This window comes from Ananas comosus, unplaced genomic scaffold (assembly GCF_001540865.1).
Source record: "Ananas comosus cultivar F153 unplaced genomic scaffold, ASM154086v1, whole genome shotgun sequence".
Taxonomy (NCBI): domain Eukaryota; kingdom Viridiplantae; phylum Streptophyta; class Magnoliopsida; order Poales; family Bromeliaceae; genus Ananas; species Ananas comosus.
In genome coordinates this window covers 15,767-34,543 of record NW_017890578.1, presented here as the reverse complement: position 1 = coordinate 34,543, position 18,777 = coordinate 15,767, and the positions used below count along the sequence as shown (strand labels likewise).

The 18,777-nt window shown below is 37.0% G+C and overlaps 1 protein-coding gene and 1 pseudogene across 1 annotated transcript; both read right to left on the bottom strand.

The window, feature by feature from the left end:
• Positions 1-3,435: 3,435 nt before the first annotated feature.
• On the bottom strand, positions 3,436-5,888 carry LOC109703902 (phytosulfokine receptor 1-like). The gene is made up of 2 exons (XM_020224636.1): positions 4,597-5,888; positions 3,436-4,506 (listed from the first exon to the last, which is right to left on the bottom strand). The coding sequence occupies exons 1-2, from the start codon at positions 5,780-5,782 to the stop codon at positions 3,548-3,550; spliced, it is 2,145 nt and encodes a 714-aa protein (XP_020080225.1). The 5' UTR covers positions 5,783-5,888; the 3' UTR covers positions 3,436-3,547.
• Positions 5,889-10,599: 4,711 nt separating this feature from the next.
• On the bottom strand, positions 10,600-12,908 carry LOC109703900 (annotated as a pseudogene).
• Between the last annotated feature and the right edge of the window lie 5,869 nt (positions 12,909-18,777).

Below are 18,777 nucleotides of genomic sequence, written 5' to 3'. Positions count from 1 at the left end.
GGATATTATTTTCACTAAAGTCCGTTTCAAAGTTGCAGTAAATATTGGTCGGCCATCTGTGGTAGGATTGAAAGTAAGAAGTTAAATGACTTCGACATTTTCCAAACCAATTACCAAACCGGAGAAATTTTTAAAATAGCTGACGTAACCAGCTCAAAAATTAAAGCCTTGAAATCGAACAAGGTTGAGAGAGGCTCTGATCACTTATTAAGCTCGTCTTTAGCTTAAACTGATCTTTATATGAATAGGATAATTGCGTGAATTAGATGATATATTAAAACTAAATCTAATAAATATAAATAAAATATTCAAAATTTGAAGTGTCAAAATAGGTTGAACGACTCAATATCATTATAGATTAGAGGTTGAATAGTAAATTCAAATTTTAAACAGTTGCAATTAGTTTGACTAAGAATAATTTATACTTACAAAAATACATAAATTTGACAGTTTTGAAAGCTGACGTGCCAGCAAGTTCTGATGCGTTACCTCACCTTGCGCCACCAATAAGGAAAGAATCCAAATGGCTCCTTGCTCTCCTTTCGAAGGTTTGACCAGGCTCTTTTATGGCGAAATATATGAAAAGGTTTATGGGAATATGCTGCGAGATTTGGATAATCTGAGGAGACGTTTTGAAAATATCTATTGCACGGTTCCGTCGACAGCACGTGGCGAGGCCAGAGGCATCCCAATCCACGTGGGCTGCATTGAAGCAGTGGGCTGCGGCCAAAGCAAAAAAAGAAGAAAAAAAAAGAAAAAAAAATACAGCTTGTAAACCCTCCCTCAGTCTCTCTCTCTTCTCCGTCTCCTCTCTCTCTCTCTCTCTCCTCAACCCCACCTTATCTCCCTCTCCTTCTCCCTTCAGCCCATCCCTATCTCCTCTATTCTCTATCTGCTCTCTCTTCTCTCGCTCTAGCGTCTATCGCTTGCACCTCGCTGCGAAGGCTCCGGGTTAACACGGCTGATGGCGAGTTTATCGGCGTCGAAACGACACAACAGACGGGTATGGCGACCGCGGTTCGGCGGCTATGCAGCGGCGTGTGGGCGCAGCGCAGCTCGGTTGCGTTGGGTCGGGTGGTGTTCGAGCGGACTCGGCGGCGGACGTGGTAGGGCGCCGGCGCAGCTCGGTTGGCGTTGGGGTCGGGTAGGTGTCGCAGCGCCGTCGGCGGCGGAACGTGGGTGCGGGCGCGCGCAGCTCGGTTGGCGTTGGTGCGTCGGAGTGGTGTCGAGCGGCGTCGGGTGGTCGCAGCAGCGTCCGGCGGCGCTTGGGACGAGCGGCGAGAACGCAGCGGCGCGGCCCTGCGTCACCAGTTCGTTTTTGCGACGATTTCAAAATTGCACAGCAACTAAATTCACCGGGCATTTCATCAAACACTTGGCGAGCGCCACTCGCGGGAACGATGGCGACGAGAATGGCTTGGCAACACTGCGGCCCGCGCGGTCTCTGATCCGTACCTGATGGTGATCGTCCTTGGCCGCGGCCCTTCACCATCCACGTGCCATCTCGATGAGCTTGAGCCAGCACGGCGGAGCCCCCGTGACCCTTGTGCTCCTCCAGCCTCGCGCAGCGCGCCATGGCCTCGCCTTCGCCCGCGCCCGCCCGCCACCTTTCGCCAGCAGCGCGCCGAGCCGTACCGACCCGCTCCATCAGCCCTCCAGCTACTCCAAGAAGTACACACGATCGCCCACCCCCTTCGCCTCGGCCTTCGCGATCTCCTCATGCATATGGTCAAAAAATACTGCAGAGGTAAAAGCATTGGGCCGCCCCTCGCCGCCGCATGGGTCCATACTCCTCGCCGCGGAGGCGCTCCCGGCGGCTCGATACACCCGACGACTAACCACGGGCGTCACGCGTCGCGGACCCCTACCGATGGTTGGGATGCTTACGTAGCCCTTCCCCTCTTCCTGGTTTCGCCTGCGCAGAACGCCTTCGCCATTCTAGATTTTGATTTTCGGGCTGCTTGGCGAACGCATGTTGGGGGATCGGACGCGAGGAGGTGAAGGAGTTCGTGGAGAAGGGAGCGGCGCTCACGACACACGTGCTGGGCACAGTAAGGAAGAGAGAATCTCCGGGAGGGTAGATCACGAGTTGTTCGATCACCCCCGATACGCCCCCCTTCACGCGCGCGTGTCCCGCCTCCGGCGTGAAGAGATCGGCGAGCTGATCGATGCCGGCGCCGACTCCTGAGGAGGGCCGATGGCGCTGTCCGCGAAGTCCGTCGGCGCGCGGCGGAGGAGGAGGGTTCGGAGAGGATGAACCAACTATTGATAGCTAATTAAGCTTTACAATTTAAGAAAATCTTCCAACTCACTTAATTATAAAAACTCAATTAAACAGTGAAGTTAAAAAAAAGTGTCAAATAAAAAATTAAAGTTAAGGGTACCTTCTTCTACACTCATAACTCCTCCTCCTAGCTTCTCTATGGCACAGCTAAAGTGCTAATAGGGATTTTTATTTAATTATTTGTATCGTTTTTTTTTAATATTGCTTCTTCTTCTTTTTTTTCATGTTCCCGCGCCGTCGCCTGCGCTCCGCGGCGCCAGCGCCGGAGCCCGTCCCAGAGCCGGCGGCCGTGCCGTGCACGCGGCCGCCTGCACCCCGCGCCATTTCTTTTTTCGTTCTTGCACTGCTCGGATCTTTCTCTGTTTTTATCCGTCAACCACTGCTGAGTTGATGCCCATCTTTCAATAGGGATGGCAATTGGTACGGATAGTTAAAATTTTATTTAAATCTAAATTAGAATTTTGAATGAAACGAATTTATTCGATGCTAAATTAATATGATTTCGAATATAGATATCAAAAATAAAAACATGATGAATATGAATTTTGACTGTTCCCGACCCGACTCCGAATCCAAACCTGACGCGAATCTGATTCGAATTCGAATTTATTTTACAGGTAAAGGGAAAGAAATAGCATTTATATTTACAGGGTGGCAATAGATAAAGGGGATAAGATTCAAAAACATGATGAATATGAATAGCATTTATATTCAAAAACATGAGGAATATGAATTTTTACAATATCTAGGTGAATCTCTTTTTATTAAATAGAAATGATTATATGCTTTACAATTTCTTTTGGGACATATATTTTTCTTCTTATATTGGCAAAAAAAAAAACACGATATTTAGATAAATCTTTTTTTGTTTACTTTTTTTTAACTATAAATTTTTTTGTTTTATTTTTCTACTTAACCGTTTTATTATAATTTTACTTAATTATGATATAAAATTAATCGTTCACCGCCCTTCAATCGTCAACCGCAGCGAAGCGCGGGTTCTATACTAGTTTAGATAATTTCTAAACTTTTTTATCAAAAACAAAAGAGAAAAGGTACAATGGTTATGCCATACATGCCCACTTCCTCAAGTGATAACTGCGCATGTAGTAGTAGACATTAGTACTAAACGAAACATTACACGTAGGATATAAGTTGTGAATTTACAATGAGAAATCCCATGCAACATAAAAATAAGAAACACCATACAACAGGAATAATTTACAAACTCGAAAACTAATAACTTGAAGAATATGGTCTTCATCATCCACATACTCGTCTATTCAACCTTCGCATATTTACTGCTATTATCACATATATTTTATCGAATAACTTATTAATCATCTGAAAATAAGCATCACTCCAAGACTTTTTGAATATTAGGAGTCCGCACACACCCCATAATCCAACGGCGAATCCGAGTCCCATTCCAAAATATGACCAAGTTGTTTCAGTTTCATAGTTTCCTTCTGCTTTAGCAGAAGAGTTTGTTTTTTCTTTGGAACAGATGTTTTTAGTCGGAGGTCCACAAAGATAATAATTACCCATGTAAATTGATGGATCATTAAACGTATCAAATTGGCCTCCCGTTGGAATCTGCCCGGTTAAGTTGTTATATGCTACACTGAAGCTGGAAAGAAAATTCAACCTAGTTAAAGAGAGTGGTATGATACCGGTGAGATGATTGTGCGACAAATCCAAGCTTTCTAAGTTTGACATGCCCGCCAAATTGGGTATAGTCCCTGAGATATCGTTGAAACTCAAATCCAACACATGGAGGTTCGCAAGGCCATTAAACCCGGCCAAGATCGACCCAACAAGCTTATTATTGCTCAAAATTATCGATGGTGGAAAGCTGCTAAATCGATTGTATAGTAGCATCTTTCCACTGAAATTTCTACCTATGAGGAAGGGATAATATTGTGACGCCACGCTTTCTTGCGATGAGTTACTGTACATGAGACTCTTCATAAGCGCTAAGCTTGTAGGAATTTCTCCGGTGAGCGAATTATTTGAGATGTCCAGGTAAAAGAGATTGTCGAGATTTCCCAACCATACAGGGATTGTGCCCGTTAAATAGTTCCAGGAAATGTCCAAGAGCTTCAATTTGGTCAGATTCGCCAACCATGACGGGATAGAACCCGAAAGAGAACAAATCGCAAGGATAAGGACCTCCATGTTGGCGAATCCTTGAATTCCTTCTGACGGCATTGACTCACCACCTAGAAAACTCTTTGTGAGTACAAGGTTTGTAAGATTGGGCAAGTGTTGCAGGATTTGTAGTGCCGAGGATAAGTTGGAGAAGTTGTTACTTGCGAGAAAGAGACCGGACAGGGAGGTGAAGTTCTTGAAGCTGGAGGGTATTTCACCAACAAGATTGTTCCTATCAAGAATTAAGGTCATCATTTGCGTGCAATTTGGAAGATCAGAAGGGATAGGACCGGAAAACAAATTCGCCCCGAGGTTGAGTGTGTTTAACTTGGGCAAGGCGGTAAAGTTAAGATCGATGGTCCCCCCAAGAGAGTTATTTCCCAAGCTGATGGTAGTGAGTCTTGAACAATTAGACAAAGAAGGGGGTATACCTCCAATGAGTTCATTGGATGAAGCACTAAAGAACTCTAGCTCATTTAGGCTATCAAATACATCCGGGATCGCCCCGGAAAAGTTATTATTGGAAATATCTATATGAACAAGGTTGGAAAGGTTTCTCATTTTGTTGCTCACGGTACCAGATAGTGCATTTTCCTGAAGGTTTAGTTGGGTTACTGAAGATAGTGTAAAGAGATCATCAGGCAAAGTTCCGGTGAGGCCGTTTGTATCGAGCGAGAGCTCGGAAAGGGAACGGCAGTTCCCGAAGCCGGCGGGGAAGTTGCCGGAGAACATGTTTGCTGAGAACCGAAGGAGTTGAACGGAATCAGAGGAATTGCAGATACCTGTATCGACGGAGCCCGAGAAGCTATTCGCGCTGACGTCGTAGGCTGATAGATTGCTCGATCCGGCGAGGATCAGGTGCTTGCCGGTAAACAAATTTACAGAAAGGTTGAGTACCCGAATCGAGGGGAGGTTCGATTCTGCAGGCATAAGCCCAGATAACATGTTCATACTAAGATCGAGGAGCTCCAAGTGGGGGAGATTGAATAGCTCCACAGCAACCGATCCATTAAGGGAATTGTTGGAGAGATTGAGCTGCTTCAGTTGGTCTAAACCACCCAGAGAAGAAGAGACAGAGCCCTTTAAACTCTTATTGGAGAGATCCAAACCAATCACCCTCTTCACCAGAGCAGAGCCCAAATCACAGGATACCCCAACCCAAGTACAGCAATTTGAAGAAGAAGACCTCCCATTAAAGCTCCACCCAAGATCACTCGATTGGAGCCCTTCCGCAAAGCCCTGGAGCGCATTCAAATCGATCGAGTCGCAGCTTTGGGAACAGCTAAGGGGAGCAAAGAGGAGCAAGAGGAGGAGTAAGAAGAAGCAGGGGAGTCCCCTGTTTCCCATTTCAACGAGTATTCAGAATAGGAGAGGGGAGCGAAGTGGGTAAAAGGAGGCTCTTTTATGGGAGAGCACCGAGGATTAGCAAAACACACTTGAGATTTTGGGTTTGGTCCAGGAGCCTTCGGAGGAAAAGGAGAGGTGGTGGTGGTGGTGGTGGTGGTGAAGGAGAAGAGCTTATATAGTTATATTGTTCACAGTAATAGATCGATAATTTTTTTTTTATTTTCATTGTTATTTTTAATTTTTTTTTAACTCTTCCTTTGAGATCCTGCTATTTCATTCTGTAGTTTACTTCACCTTTTAAATAAATAAAATTGTAGCATGCATGCTATCTTTTCTTAAACAAAATTAGAGGGAGAAATTTTTTTCCTGATGCTTTTTTGCTTTCTCATCCCTTTTTGTTTATCTATTTATATTGCTAAGAGGTGATTTAAAATGGATTATATATATATATATATATATATATAATATATATATAAAAGTAAATTGCTTAAGTTATTTTAATATACTTTTAATATTATTCAGATTTCTAACTTTTAATTTACTTTTATATTGGTTTAATACTTATTTATTATAATCTAAAAAAGTTTAATCAATGTTAAGCTATAAACATATTTTATTCACCCTTCATTTTACTAGCCTTTCATTCTAGCAAAATTTCAAATTTTCCAAAGGAAGAGGTAGAGAGTAATTTTAAATTGGATTAAAGTTCAAGGATTGTTGTATATTTTAACCAATTATCACCTCATAGTAGCTCCTTTTTCTTTTCCATAAGCCGACCTACCAAGCGCGGCGGACATATACATTTTAACCAATTATCACTCATAATAGCTCCTCTCTTTTTTTTCCATAAGCCCAACCTATCGAGCGCACGAATATATAGTCTAAGATATAACAGTCACGAAATGTGATATAATGTCTTCAATCAATCATATTGCTCATTAGAATCGCATTTATTATAATTTTTTAAAATATATTTTTATAAATTTTTTAAAAAAATTTATAATTGAGTGAATTAGCATTCTTTAACCATAAGAGACTATGACATGGACAAAAAGTGATTTTTGGTAAGCTATTCAAGATGTGAAAAGGTGAAGAGTTGTTCGCCCTTTTCATTAATCCTATTATTGTACAGGTCTCTGTCTAGAATGAAGAGGTTCGACAGAGAGTGACCGCCGCTATCGGCTCGGAAAAAGTCTAAATTATTACAATTGCACAACCTCGTCGGTTCTAACTAATCAATTATTTATTTTAATAATCACCATTATAATTTTTTTTAAAAATTATTATTTTGATCTCAAATAAAATATTTTAATTAATTGAAACATAAATAATATAGTATTTAATATGACATAAAATATTTTCACACTGATAAAAAAAATAATTTTTCGGTCGAAATATTATTTTTCAAATATTTTATGGGGGAAACAAAAAACCTCCAAAAAAAAGAGAATAGAAGGTACAGAAGTGGTGGAAGACTCTGAGATCTAATGATACCAAAAATTATAACATGACCGCTGCATCAGAATGCTTAATGCTTGTTAGTTAGATCAGTATACTTGTCTTTTTTTCTTTTTTTTTTTTGAGAAAGAGAAAAGTAGCAGCTACCTGCTTCATTCATTAGTAATAAATAATATTTAGCTACATAGAGTGAAGCAGTTAAGGCCTCGAGGACAGCGAAAAGTCAAGAAGAAGAACAAACAAGAACAAAAAGATATATAAAAAAAAACTAAAAAGAAAGAAAGCAACAGTTTAAGATGTAAGGTGAGACAGGTGGTAAAAAAGAATATAACATTGCCGAGGTCGCCTGCTCTAACAAAACTCAGCCCACACCTTCACTAAGACTCTAATACGCTGAGCTAATTGATAGCATCAGTAGATAGATTTCTGAAAATGACCTATTTCTTTCACGCAAGATTGTCCACCATAGAGACCGCCACGAAAATTTTGAGCTTTCAAAGAGTCAGGTCGTGATCCCTTCCCAGTAGCTATCCCACACGGCTAATACTTGTCTTGATAGCATCAGTAATACTTGTCCTGATGTTCAAAACAAATCAGGTATACTGAATTTATAACATCTCAGATACTTGTATGTAAAATTCATGAGTTTTGAAAACCTGTTCTCTTGCATGAAAGTCACCCGAAATTTCATAAAATGGAAAAAGATTATGTTGTTTGATCACATATTTAATATTTAAAAATTAATATTTAAAACTTTTTAGTCAACATTAAAAAGATTAGATTTTAATTTTAATGGGTATGATTAGAAATACGACAACTGATAGAAAAAATTCATATATGTACAGTCCACATATAGTAATCATCTAAGAGTCAATAATTCTTTGTTAAAAAAAATATTATATAATAAAATTATTTTTTATTAATCATGAATATGACGTGTAATTTTAAAAAAATAATATAATTGGTATGGTAATACATATCAATAATATACAAGTGTATTTTCTTTTGTTTTCACGGATAGGCGGGTTGCAAGCAATATTTCTCTAATGATTAATAAATAAAGAGCTCAGACTACCATATATCACTATGTATTTGAATGTGACTAACTAGGGATATTTCATAAAAAAAATAAAAAATAAAAAAATCTGAGTTGACTCAGCCTCCCTGATTTATCAGATATCGTAACTGTTTTTTTTTTTTTTGGAGAAAAAAGTACAAGTACTGCTTCATTCATTAAAGTGGGAATGAATTAAGAGTGGAAGCAACGACGCCTCCGAAAACGGCAAAAGGAGAAAATAGGGAAAAAGAATAAAAGATAAAAAGAAATAAAGTTATATAAGCTAGTACAAGAGTTAGGTCAAGTTAGTATACTCCAGTCTCGAATCAAATTGTGATACGTCCGCCGAGTGACTGGCGTCCCCCGGAGTGCTCGTAATGTTAATAGTGGGTTGAAACAAGTCCTATGAATAATAGAGTAGATTACATATTACATTTAGATCCTCAAACTACAATGTAGCGGCGACACTTTGATCATAAAAAGTTTAATTTATTATAAGTTGTTATTTAACTTTTTTAATTAATTATAATTAACTCTCACAATCTAATATAGTTAAATAAATATTAGCAATATTAATGTGAAAGAAATATAATATTTTAATTATTATGGAATCGTCAATACACAATATTTTTGTATATTTCTATATCATAATTCATCAATATTTAATTATTGATTTAAATTTTGAGACTTGATTATAATAATAAAATATTTTTATAAAAAAAATTATAACAAATTGAAGGTTGAGAACCAAAGTGTTATCGTTCGTATAGCCTAACGACCAAAAGTGCAATTTACCACACTAATAATTCGAGTCACAAGAGACCAAGCTAGGCTGAGTTTTCAATTTCTTTAGTTGGTCCTGATCAAGTTGACACAATCCACGTCTGAACGCTCTAGGTCGCGGCCGGGTCTTTTCAATTTGGCTTGACCTTTAACTTTTAATTCCGTTTTATTTAAGTTTTTATTCTTAATTAATTAAAAAAGTGTGTAAATTATAATTAATATAATAGCCATTAACTATTGATCAATGTAGTTTTATCAAAGTTATTGCCTCTTTTTATTTTTCTTTTTTTTTTTTTCTTCTTTTTTTCTGAGAGACAGATAAGCACGCTATTAATCAACTGTTGATGGTATAACTAATTAATTCGCTAAAAATGATAAGAGTCATTAAATATGGTAATTAAACTTACTAAAAATTTGAGCTGAATGGATCGATGATAAATTAAATTACACAGAATATTACAAAAAGTATGGTAAAACGCATCCTTCTCGGAGATCGTCGTTTATAGCAGCGGTCCAAGCTTTGCCTCGTATTTAGCCTCTCCGATTAGGTTTTCATAGTGCACAAATGAATAATTGACACATCAATATGTACAACAATGGATGATCAGATAAATTTTAAAAAATAATTGAAACTCCAGCTATATTTAGTATTTATATTATCATAGCTTAATAAAATATCAAAACTTAAATATTTACTTAATGTGGCCTAATTATTATATTCAAATCAAAATTTATATCATAAATAAATATATTTTATTATATTAGTTTTGTGTTGTTGTAAGAAGGCAATCATATAATAAAATTTATTGCAATGGTTTCAACGATGTTGCTTGTTGCAGAACTAATATTTTATCAATTGTTATAATATTTATTGTTACGAAGAATGAATTTTATAATGATACAATAGTTTCTCACATAAAATTAAATATAATTATAAATTATAAGTCAATAGTTATAATTTCATGACCAACTGTCTCTAGAGCAAGTGTAAAAGATTTGGTGGTTAGTACCGTTGTCCCAAATTTCGAATCCTAGTTCATTCACATTTCCAGCTAAGTTTATTTCTAAATGAAATAAACGAAGCGGATATGTTAAACAGTTGAACAATAAATAATAATCATTAATTAATTAGCTAGCAGAATAATAAGTGAAAATAAACATAAGAAAAGGGTGATGCTTAAACCAACACGGACCACCGCACATGCAGTAGAAATTATAGTACTATGGAAAAACATTACCATTGTACGCAGGGAGACAAGTTTTGAATTAATTATATAAAATATAACGTAGAGTAAGAAAACACCATGCAAACACACAGGACTGACAAGTAGACAAATAACAACTTCAAGAAATACCGACCGTCCTAGAGCGAGTGCAAAAGATCTTAATAGTTGATATCCGAGGTTTTAAGTTCGATCTAGTTGATTCACATTTCAACTAAATTATTTCTAAAATAAAATAAACGAAGCGGATAGTATGACCTATCTCTCAAAAAAAAAAAAAAAAAAAAAAAACAACTTCAAGAAATTGGTCTTTGTCCGCCAATTTTCTTTTCCCTGTTCAACCTCTCCAACTTAATACTACATCACGTATATATCATCGAATAATTTATCAGTCATTTGAAAATAAAACAATCCTCCACGATCCTTCGGAAATAATAGCATAAGTACACACCCAGAGTCCGGTGACAAATCCTGATCCCATTCCAAGATATAGCCATATTGTCTCATGAGTTCGGTTGTTGTTGCTCTTTTAGTCGAAGGGGCATTTCTTGGGCAAGGAGTGGAGTGAATGCCGCATAGGCCGAGGATATTCCCTTGAAAGTCTTCTATAGAGAAAGTTGAAGAAACTGGCCTCTCTGAGGAATTTCTCCCACTAAACTTTTTTATTTGTTTTGGTTAGTAAGAGAAGCCTACATTGAAGTAAGAAAGAAAATTCAACCTCGTCAAAGATGGTGGTATGGTACCGATGAGATGGTTGTGCGATAAATCCAAGGATTCTAAGCTCGACATGCCCGACAAATCGGGAATAGTTCCCGAGATATTGTTCCAACTCAAATCCAACGCATGGAGCTTCACAAGGTCGTTAAACCCAGGCAAGATCGACCCAACAAGCTTATTGTTGCTCAAAATTATCGACGGTGGAAAGCTGCTAACTTGATTGTATTGTAGACCCTTCCCACTCGAATTTCTCTTGATGAAAAAGGGAAAATCTTGTGATGCCGTCCTTTCTAGCGATGAGTCACCGTACATGAGGCTCTTCATGAGTGTTAAACTAGTAGGAATTTCTCCGATGAGCGAATTATTCGATATGTCCAAGTAAAAGAGACTATCCAGGTTTCCCAACCATAAAGGGATCGTCCCGGTTAAATGGTTCCAGGAAATGTCCAAGACCTTCAATTTGGTCAAATTCACCAACCACGGTGGGATAGAACCCGAAAGAGCACAATTTGCAACGACAAGGACTTCCGTGTTAGCGAATCCTTGAATCCCGTCAGACGGCAATAACTCACCACCGCGAAAGTTCTTAGTGAGCACAAGGTTTGTAAGATTGGGCAAGTTTTGTAGGATTTGTAGTGCCGAGAATAAGTTGGCGAAGTTGTTTTCGGAGAGCGAGAGATCGGATAGGGAGGTGAAGTTCTTGAAGCTAGAGGGTATTTCGCCGACAAGATTGTTTCTAGCAAGAATTAAGGTAGTCATTTGCATGCAACTGGGAAGATCGGGAGGGATGGGTCCGGAAAACAAATTCGATCCAAGGTCGAGGGCCTTTAACTTGGGCAAGGCCGTAAAGTTAAGATTGATGACCCCCCTAAGAGAGTTATTTCTCAAGCTAATAGTAGTGAGTCTTGAACAATTAGACAAAGAAGGGGGCAAAACCCCAGTGAGTTCATTGTACGAAGCACTAAAGAACTCTAGCTTATTTAAGCTATCAAATACATCCGGGATCGCCCCGGAGAAGTTATTATAGGAAATATCTATATGAACAAGGTTGGAAAGGTTTCTAATTTTGTTGCTCACGGTACCAGATAGTGAATTCCCCTGGAGGTTTAGTTTGGTTAACGAGGATAGTGTAAAGAGATCATCGGGCAAAGTTCCGGTGAGGCCGTTTGCAACGAGCGAGAGCTCGGAAAGGGAACTGCAGTTCCCGAAGCCGGCGGGGAAGTCGCCGGAGAACATGTTTGCGGAGAACCGAAGGAGTTGAATGGAATAAGAGGAATTGCAGATACCTGTATCGACGGGGCCCGAGAAACTGTTCGAGCTGACGTCGTAGACTGATAGATTGCTCGATCCGGCGAGGATCGGGTGCGTGCCGTTGAATGAATTGAAGGAGATGTTGAATACCTGAATCGACGATAGGTTCGATTCTGTAGGGATAAGCCCAGATAACCTGTTCGTACTAAGATCAAGGAGCTCCAAGTGGGGGAGATGGAATAGCTCCACAGGAACCGGTCCACGAAGGGAATTGTAGGAGAGATTGAGCAGCTTCAATTGATCTAATCCGCCCAGAGAAGAAGAGACGGAGCCCTTTAAACTCTTCTTGGACAGATCCAAACCAATCACCCTCTTCACTAGAGCAGAGCCCAAATCACATGATATCCCAACCCAATTACAGCAATTTGAAGAGGACGACCCATTAAAGCTCCACCCAAGAGCACTCGATTCGAGCCCTTCCACAAAGCCCTGGAGCGCATTCAAATCGGTCGCATCGCAGCTTCGTTGGCTCCGGGAACAGCTAACAGGAGCAAAGAGGAACACGAGGAGAAGGCAGAAGAAGAAGAAGACGCAGGGGAATTCGCTGCCGTTTCCCATTTCAGCCGAGTACCCAGAAAACGAGAGACGGGGAAGCGGGTGCGGAGCAGTGAATAATAACTTATACTTCACAATTTTATTGGTTTTGTATTTATTTATTATAATTAAAAAATGTTAATTAATCAACGTTGAGCCAAGAATGTATTTTATTAACTGTCCATTTTACTGACTTTTTGCTTCTAACCGTTCTCAAAAAAAAAAAAAAAAATCTTTTGCTTCTAACAAAATTTTCAAATTCGCCAAATAAATAACTTGAATTAAATTGTTAGTAAATAAAGAGAGTGTAAATCAAATAAAAAAAAAAGTTTAAGCATCAATTGTAAATTTGAATAAAGTTCAAAAATTGTCTATACATTTTAACCAATTATTTTTCGTAAGAAATTTTGTTTTTCTGGTCGTAGGCCCACCCATCACGCGGGCATACAGACACGCACATTTGCCCCCCAATTAGTCACATAATGTGATGTAATGTTTCCAACTGATTATACTACTTTTTTGACTGGATTCTCCCGTTCTATTATAATTTTTTAAAAACTATTTATATTATATTTTAAAATATATATATATATTTAACTGGCTATAAATAATGTGTAACTGTTGCACAAGGTAAGCAAACTTCCTACCCCTGCAAAAAGTTTCACAAAATTACCCCTAATAAAGGACCGAAGGATATATATAATAGGGAAAATTTCACCGGTACCCTCTCTGGAGGTCATTATATTATAGATGCCCCTCTAAAATTAAAAATATCATCAATATCCCTCTAAATATTGAAAATACTCATGAATGCTCTTTAGTTAGAAAATCCATGAAAAACATCATCCATTATTTTTTAAATGTCATTTTTGTCCCTAATATCAATTTAACAAAGTATAAAAATTTAAAGTTATTTAAATGATTGGTTCTAAATTTTGAACTGTATATTAATTAAACTTTACTTTTTAAAATTTTTAATAAAATATTTATAATTTACTAAATATAAAATGCTCCTTTTTAATTTTTTCGCTATGAAATTATATAGTTTATCATAATATATAACTTCAATATTAGTATTCAATATTACCTCAAGAGCTAATTATTTATTAATTCTATTTAAATATAATAATTTACATACATTACACAAAAAAAAATTAGATAGCCAAAATTCTTGATAGTATCAATTGACATTCATATAAAATGTATTTCCTACAATAAAATAAAAGTGCGTAAAATTTTTTTCACCTATAGGCCATTTGAACAATCCCTTTAATTTTAATTTTTTTTATTTACACCTTCTCAATTTTATTTTCTTTTTACAATTGAGTGATTTTTATTAGCCAATTTTTTTAAAAAAAATTAGTAAATTAATGAATGAGATATCTCGGCTAAGAAAGTTTACTACATGCAAAAACCTAATAAAAAAACTAAAAGCTTAAGAGGCCTTAATAAAAAAAAAACTTGAAGGGATCTATTTTAAAATAGACCTATAGGTGAGGGGTCTCCATACACTTTTACTCACCAACAATTAGGGGTAGAAAAGTCATTTTATCTTATAAAAATTTACAAAAGCAAATAGAGGGTGATGGAAGGGTATTCATGATAGTTTATGAAGTTTGAGAAGACATTGAGGATATTTCAAAATTTTGAAGGGTGTCTATGATATTTTTAAATTTTACAAGGGTAGTCATGAAATTGCCCCGTTATAATATGAAGTTTTGGGTAAACTTTCGAAGATGTGATTGGATAAAGAGTTGCTATACATATCATAGTTCCTGTTCTCGCAAAAGTCTCTGACTGGACTATTCTTTGTAAAGGTCTCTATCTGGACTCAACAGCTGTGGAGTGAGGACACTAGTACGTGGACCTGGTCATGAATTCTGGTACTTGCGGATTAAGTAAAGATAGATAAATTTTATTTATAGATTTTTAAATAGTCAATATTTTTATTTATATTCACCGACGGACAGACACAGAGGTTACACAGAAGATTTTTTTCCTTTTTTACTCCTATATTTTCTAAAAGTAATACACATATACATAATTTTTTTTAAAATCATAATATAACTTTTTGAGAGATAAAATCATAATATAACTTGTGTTTAAAATATTACAATATACAATAAATAATATGAAGTCTTAAAATCCATAAATTACATAATATAAAAATATTTAATATATTTTGTAATTACAAAAATATATGAGGTACCTGCCGATTGTCCAAAATATCCATAATAGATTATTATCGTTTTTATATAGGTTGTGAGAATTTTATGAAATTGTTAAGATTGTATGTAGTATTTAAATTTTTATTTGATTATTTGAATTATATAGATAGATTATTAAGATTCTTCTGATTGTAAAAATTTTTATGTGTTGTTAGAATTTTATATAGAAAATTGAAAAAAATGATGAACTGTTATCCACTTTCTTTTTAAATGAAAAGGCGATAAATGATTCATTATTTTTTAAAATTTTATTAAAAAAAATAGTGAACGATTAATTATTTTCTAATTGTTCTTTCACCCTGATACTGGGTTGGATGAAATAGAATTATTTAGCTAAATTAAATTTTGATAGAATTATTTAGCAAATTATGATTTTTTTAAAAAATTATTTGAAAAAAAAAAAACTCAGATTTTTCCTAGCTAGTGGCGGAAGACTCCGACGAGGGATCAATGATGGCAAAAATTATAACATGCACCAGGTGCATCAGATTTCTTATGCATGTTAGTTATGATAACGTTAAAAGGATTAAATTTTAATTTTAATGTATTCATGATTGAGTTTTAGAAATGCTGCACTTGATACACCAGTTGCAAGCAATAATTTCTCTAATAATTTGGACCAAAAAGGAAGAGGACTGCAGACTATCTAGTATGACTATTGTATGTGACTGACAAAGGATATTTCGTAAAAAAATTTAAAAACAAAAAAAATCAGATTTGACTCACCCGGTCTGATTTTTCACATATCGGATCTGTTAATGGAGGGTAGAATTAATCAAGACCAAATAAGTAATAGGGTAAATTAGACTTTTGATCCTCAAACTATGAGAGGCGTGATACTTTGATTATAAAAGTTTAAGAAAAAACTTCGAATATCATTTATGTGATTTCGTACTTTCTCACTTTAATAATATGTGGTTTAAAGTATTTTTTTTTTGTTATTTCTTCTACTAATTTTTTCGTTAAATCAGTGACAAAGTTAACACTAAAGAATACTAAAATAAATATTAGATAAACTATAAGTGGGGTATCTGAAATTTTTTGTATATAATTTAACGAAAAGTTAACGAAGGAACTGACGAAAAAAAAAATAAAACCACATGATACTAAATTGATACACTTTAAACCACAGAATACTAAATTGAGAAATTACGAAACCACAAGAGTGATATTTAAAGTTTACCCAAAGTTTAATTTACTATAATTTCTTACTAATACTTATATAAAAGACAAATAAGGAAAAGTAGAATCTTTCTCAGAGAATGTCAGTTATAGCAGCTGAGTCTAAAGCTCAGACTCGTATTTAGCCTCCCGGATTAGGAAAATATATAAAAAGAATCTTTTTCAGAGAATGTCAGTTATAGCAGCTTGAGTCTAAAGCTTCGCCTCGTATTTAGCCTCCCAGATTAGGTCTTCATTGTGCATCTCTTTGCATCAAAATATTCGTATTTCTTTCTTTCCATATTGCCCAGCATATAAAAAGAATACTAGCGATGTACCCGTGCTTTGCCGCGGATACAATAGGTATATCGTTAATTATATTTTAAAATATAGTATTCTATTAAATATATATTTGTATCAACATCTGATTTCACAAGATAAAATTTTATTACAGATTTTGTTTTTAGGTATTTGATAGTTTTTATTTAAATTCTTAGGGTTCCGTAAACTTTCAATATTTTCTGAAGCAAAAAGAAAAAATTTGTAATACGCTTATTTTTAAGCCAGTTTGTCCAAAAGATACCTATCTCTTTTTTTTTATTTCTTATTCTTCTACCTATATTCAGATCATTTTTTGTCGACCCATGCAAATAATATCGAGAATTGAAAATATTACGTAAAAAGTAGTTACTTGATTTGTAGGTTTTTAATTGACCAGCCTGCGAAGAACAAAAAAACAGGAAGAAAAAGAGTATTATTTAAACAGGAAGAAAAAGAGTATCAAAATAATTAGTTACATGTTCGTAATGAATAATTTATTTTTACTTAACAAATAGTTTTCACTATATTATAATCGTTAAATTTACAAAATGTCACGAACTAAAAGATATAAATCAATTAAATGCATATTAAAAAAGAATAAATTTTCAAAGAATAATATACCTAATAGAGGATTGAAAGAAGAAACTGCTGTAAAAAAGTTGAAAATTACCATATATATATAGGTGAATACAAATGATAATTTTTCTATTTTTTGATTTACCAAAAGAGGTTAAAAATTTGTAACTAAGCAATGTAGGAAAAAAACTTGCAGGTGTCAACATAAAAAGCCTGCAAGTGGCGGAAAAAAAAATCCAAGTGTCAAAAAAACAATATAGCTGTCAAAGCGGGAGAGAGAATGAGAGAGTTTTGGAAGATGTATCAGTTTGAGAACACTCCAAACTCTCTTTTAATGTCAAAAAATATGCAAAGAACAAATGCACCGAAAATCCCCCCATGAACCATATATGTATCCACAATCAACGGTCTATGGTGCATCAGGAGCACCAAAAGCAACTCTAGGACACATGCAGTCTATTGTGCAGCAGGTGCACAGAAGGTAGCCAGACTAAACGTTGCAGCATATTAATCTAACGCTATGGTCTACGGTGCACTAGGTGCACCGTAAGTAATCAAAAGACACGTGGCAACATATGAACCTAACTCCACAGACTTTAATGATCTGCAAGCAAAATTGTCTCCATGAATTTCGAAGGAGCGATGGTGTTGGAGAAACTGAGGGACGACGTGGTGGCGGGGCCTCTGACGGACAAAGGCCTCAGCAAGCTCCGCGACCTCTCCATCAAGTCCTTCGTTGTTAAAGGAAAAGAGAGAGCTGGTGAGGAAGTTGGTGGGGAACGGAAAAAGGAAAAGACTGATGAGAAAGAGGGAAAAGGCAAAGCTCGAGTTATAGATCAGACTGATGGTAAGGAAGAGGAAAAAGGCAAAGCTCGAGTTGTAGATCGGATTACGGATAAGAAGACTGATTTCAAGAAGATATGAGGACTTGCCTGTTCTACTCAATGGCATAAGGTGACGGGTTCTCGTGGGAGACTTGCCTCTTCATTGTCGCCGGCTACCCCTACAGCCATAGCGGCGACGGTTCGTTCGCAGGGAAGGACTGGGAGATCAAAGGCGTTAGTTAAGAAGCCAGGAGTTATTGAGGGCACCTACCCTGGCTTACATAGGACTGATGGAGGCTCAGCTTCTAACAAGAAGGTGATATGGGCTGACGAAGTGGGGCTTGCATTAACTCACAATGCTCTTGGTTGTCCTGAGGACCCTACTCTTACACCACGATCATCTGACACGTCGACGATTCACAATAGAAGGAGATTTGACACGGGATTCGGGAAGACCGTACCCTCCAGCACTACAGGTTGCTGCAAGACGTATAAGGAAGCTCTTCTCACACCCATACTTACACCTCTGCGAGCCACTTGTCGTGGTCAGGGCGCCAATTTCACTCCAGTCTTCAAAACCCCGCCCCAATCTTTCTTCACGGGGAAGTGTTTCAGGTGCCTGGGCACTAACCATCGGGCGGCTAGTTGTCGAGCGCCACTCCGGTGTGTGCGGTGCTTTAAGACGGGCCACGTCGCAAAATCCTGCATGGACCGGTTGCCAATGGCGGTCTACAGGGAGATGAGGCCCCGACCGTCCTACCTCAGTGCGTTTGTTCCACTGACAGAAGACTTCTACACCAGG

Excerpts from the sequence above, each read along its gene's own strand:
- LOC109703902 (XM_020224636.1), bottom strand. The coding sequence starts at position 5,782 with ATGGGAAACAGGGGACTCCCCTGCTTCTTCTTACTCCTCCTCTTGCTC. Across the intron at positions 4,507-4,596 it reads GTCCGGTCTCTTTCTCGCAA|GTGGTGAGTCAATGCCGTCA; the intron begins GTAACAACTTCT and ends AGAGTTTTCTAG.